The sequence below is a fragment of the Danio aesculapii genome, chromosome 4 (assembly GCF_903798145.1).
Source record: "Danio aesculapii chromosome 4, fDanAes4.1, whole genome shotgun sequence".
NCBI lineage: Eukaryota > Metazoa > Chordata > Actinopteri > Cypriniformes > Danionidae > Danio > Danio aesculapii.
In genome coordinates, this window is record NC_079438.1 from 52,597,350 (window position 1) to 52,600,590 (window position 3,241).

General features: G+C 36.5%; 1 protein-coding gene across 1 annotated transcript; it reads left to right on the plus strand.

The window, feature by feature from the left end:
- The first annotated feature begins 350 nt into the window (after positions 1-350).
- On the plus strand, positions 351-1,275 carry LOC130222581 (small integral membrane protein 30-like). Its single transcript, XM_056455124.1, has one exon. The coding sequence runs from the start codon at positions 392-394 to the stop codon at positions 569-571; it is 180 nt and encodes a 59-aa protein (XP_056311099.1). The 5' UTR covers positions 351-391; the 3' UTR covers positions 572-1,275.
- The last annotated feature ends 1,966 nt before the right edge of the window (positions 1,276-3,241 follow it).

Below are 3,241 nucleotides of genomic sequence, written 5' to 3' on the forward strand. Positions count from 1 at the left end.
TTTTGGGGTCATTTTCTTGTGTGAATTTCTTGTAATTTATACAACATATCCCCTGTAATTATTTATTTATTTTATTTAATTCTCTAGTGATTTGTTCCATTGATATTTATCTGGACTGACAGTTTCAATTTACTAGAACTTCTGTGTTAAACTGCTTTGACAGTCTACATTGTAAAAACGCTATAGAAATAAAGATGAATTGAATTGAATTAATGTAAGTACTATATTTCTCTATGTTCTTATCGTTATGAAATAAAAACCAATGCTTATCAATATCAATCCCCAAACCTTTCCCATAGTAGGATTCGTAAAATCAGGAAATGCAGCAAGATCACCTGACGCGGCGTCATTGCTGTTGCGCTTCCTTCCTTTCACACAGCAGACCAACAACATGGCTCCCAAAAACCCAAATATACACATGATTCTCTGCGTTTTGATGATGTTTGTCAAGACCACCGAGGCGTTTGACGGAGGAGACGCGGCGGCTTTACTGCTGGGCGCGAGCGTGACGCTTGTTGGACTGTGCGCGTGCCTGGGCTGGTACGCGCGCACACGAAACGGACAGTTTTGATGGTCAACCTGGACTCCAAAGGCCTCATCCGGAAATGTGAATGAGTGCACAAGAACTGTCTCGCATTTATACTGAAAACATGCACCCAGAGGAATGACCTGTATGGATGATAATAAGCCGTTGATGTTATTTCTGGCGCATTATCCATGCCAATGTCACTTATATGGGACATTAAAGTTGCTTCCTTCATTTCACCGCGTGAAAACTTCTGCAACAGTATATCAGCGTTACAAAAGCCCAGGATATTATCATGCATACATTTTCGGACACTTTTCTATTGACTTGGACACACTTCTGGGCTTGATGTTGCGTTTCTGCCATTGTAATCAGTGCAAGACAATCTCACTGTATTTTCAGTTTTAACACTGTATGGAGAAGAATGTGATGAACACTCCTACAATGTGATGAATGGATGATGCTTTGTCTGTCTGTACAAAACATTTATGCTAAAACATTGCCACTGTGCTTTACTGAGGCAGTGTGATGCTGCTTGCTTTAATAAGTCTTAAAGGTATAATCTTTTTAAGCTGTACTGTATTTGCCAATCGTGTCCAAGTGTGAGACTTTAGATTTGAGACTGATCCTGTTAATCACACCGACGCAAACAGAAATTTCAGGTGTGAAAACTACTACTGTTTTTTCCCCCCCACAAAATGGGCTTTAATGAAATGGACCAAAATAAACTGAATGTACAATGGCTACAATATTGCTTGAACATGCAAGTTATTCATATTGCATCATTTTATGATAAAATATATTATAAACGTAAGATATATTTTGAACATTGATCAAGAAGACAAACATAAATGCATTCAATTAAAAAGGAATTGTCATTATTTACGTGCTCTTTAGTTGTTCAATACTTCTTTCGTTCTCATTTGTAATAAAATAAAAGTGTCCAAATGATTCAAGATAAATCACAATGTAAACTATGTTAGGTTTGAAAATAAATTCTGCTGCATGAAACACTAGATGTACTATTTAGGGGGACACCACTGTCTCTGTCTGTCATCCCTACCAACAAGCTCTCTTAGATGTTTACAGTATATTCAAAATTCCGCTGCACGGGTTTTCAGAACACATTCCTCACTCCTCCACATCACCCCTGTACTTCAGCAACTTCCACTGGCTTCCTGTTAAGTCACGTATTGACTTTAAGTATTGAACTTGATTCTGACATATAAAGTAGTGCATGGGATAGTACCTGACTACATCTGTGACCTGGTAACTCTCGCCACTCCCACCCGCAGTCTTTGTTATGCATATGGACTTATGCTGTATTAGCCACGCTGTAAACTTAAGACCATGAGCTATGGAATGGTCTACCCATCAGCATCAGGAATGCTACTTATCGGGACTTTTTTATGAAACTTCTCAAGACTCCTTTTCACTGTTGCTTTTAATTTAGGTTGATTATTTTTGTCAATTTAATCATTCAGTTTTATGGTTCATATTTTATTGTCTTATTGTGGTGTTGTTACTGTTTTTTATTGTTCTGCTTTATTACTGTTTGCCTTGTAGCGCGTTTAAGGTCTAAGAAAAGCGCACTACAAATAAAATGTAGTATTATTATCATAAATTAGTGGATCACATTGTGGCTATTCTGAAAGTATTACTATTGAAAATATGTACAGTACCCCTAATTTTTTATATCTTGGCCATGGTCAGTTATTTTCCCAAATTCAAGGCCACAATTTACTTAAATTAGGAAACAAATTAATAAATTGTGGAAATTATTGTGTGTATGTATATATATATATATATATATATATATATATATATATATATATATATATATATATATATATATATACACACACACACATACACACACATGCATATGCTATGTGCAAGGAGTGCTCTGTGTAATAATAATTATATTTATGCATCACTTTTATGAACACTAATACCTGGGTCACTCTTTGTCCACTGCCAAATATAGCCTTCAACAGAACTAGACACCCATGTTGATTATTATTCAGGGCAATGAAGTGCAACACACATAAAAGGCTTTATCAATTATTTATGATGAATAACATGTGCTAAGCCATATAAGCTACAGCTCATTTCAATATATTCAGACTCACACACAAAGTTATGCAGCCCAGGTTAAATAAGTTTAAGTTATTGGTTATAGCAATGCAAAATGAGTGAAATGTGTATAACAGTACATAACAAATAATCAAATACAGAATGGACTTATACATTGTAAACTCTGCCTTTATATTATGTCATCCTTAGATAGATAGATAGATAGATAGATAGATAGATAGATAGATAGATAGATAGATAGATAGATAGACAGACAGACAGACAGACAGACAGACAGACAGACAGACAGACAGACAGACAGACAGACAGACAGACAGAGAGACAGATAGACAGATAGATAGATAGATAGATAGATAGATAGATAGATAGATAGATAGATAGATAGATAGATAGATTTCAATAGAACTATACGTTACACACAGGTTATGCATATGCTGGCATACAGTACACAGAGCAAACATTTCTGAAAACACCTGCGACGGAGCATATGACTCTAGTACACAGTGATAAAGGGCAAAAGGGATCCGTGATGCTGCTGCACCCATCAGTGCAGATGATGCTGCTGCTGCTGCTACTGGGATCACAAATAGCGCCAGTGCGCATGCGCCGTCCGCACCG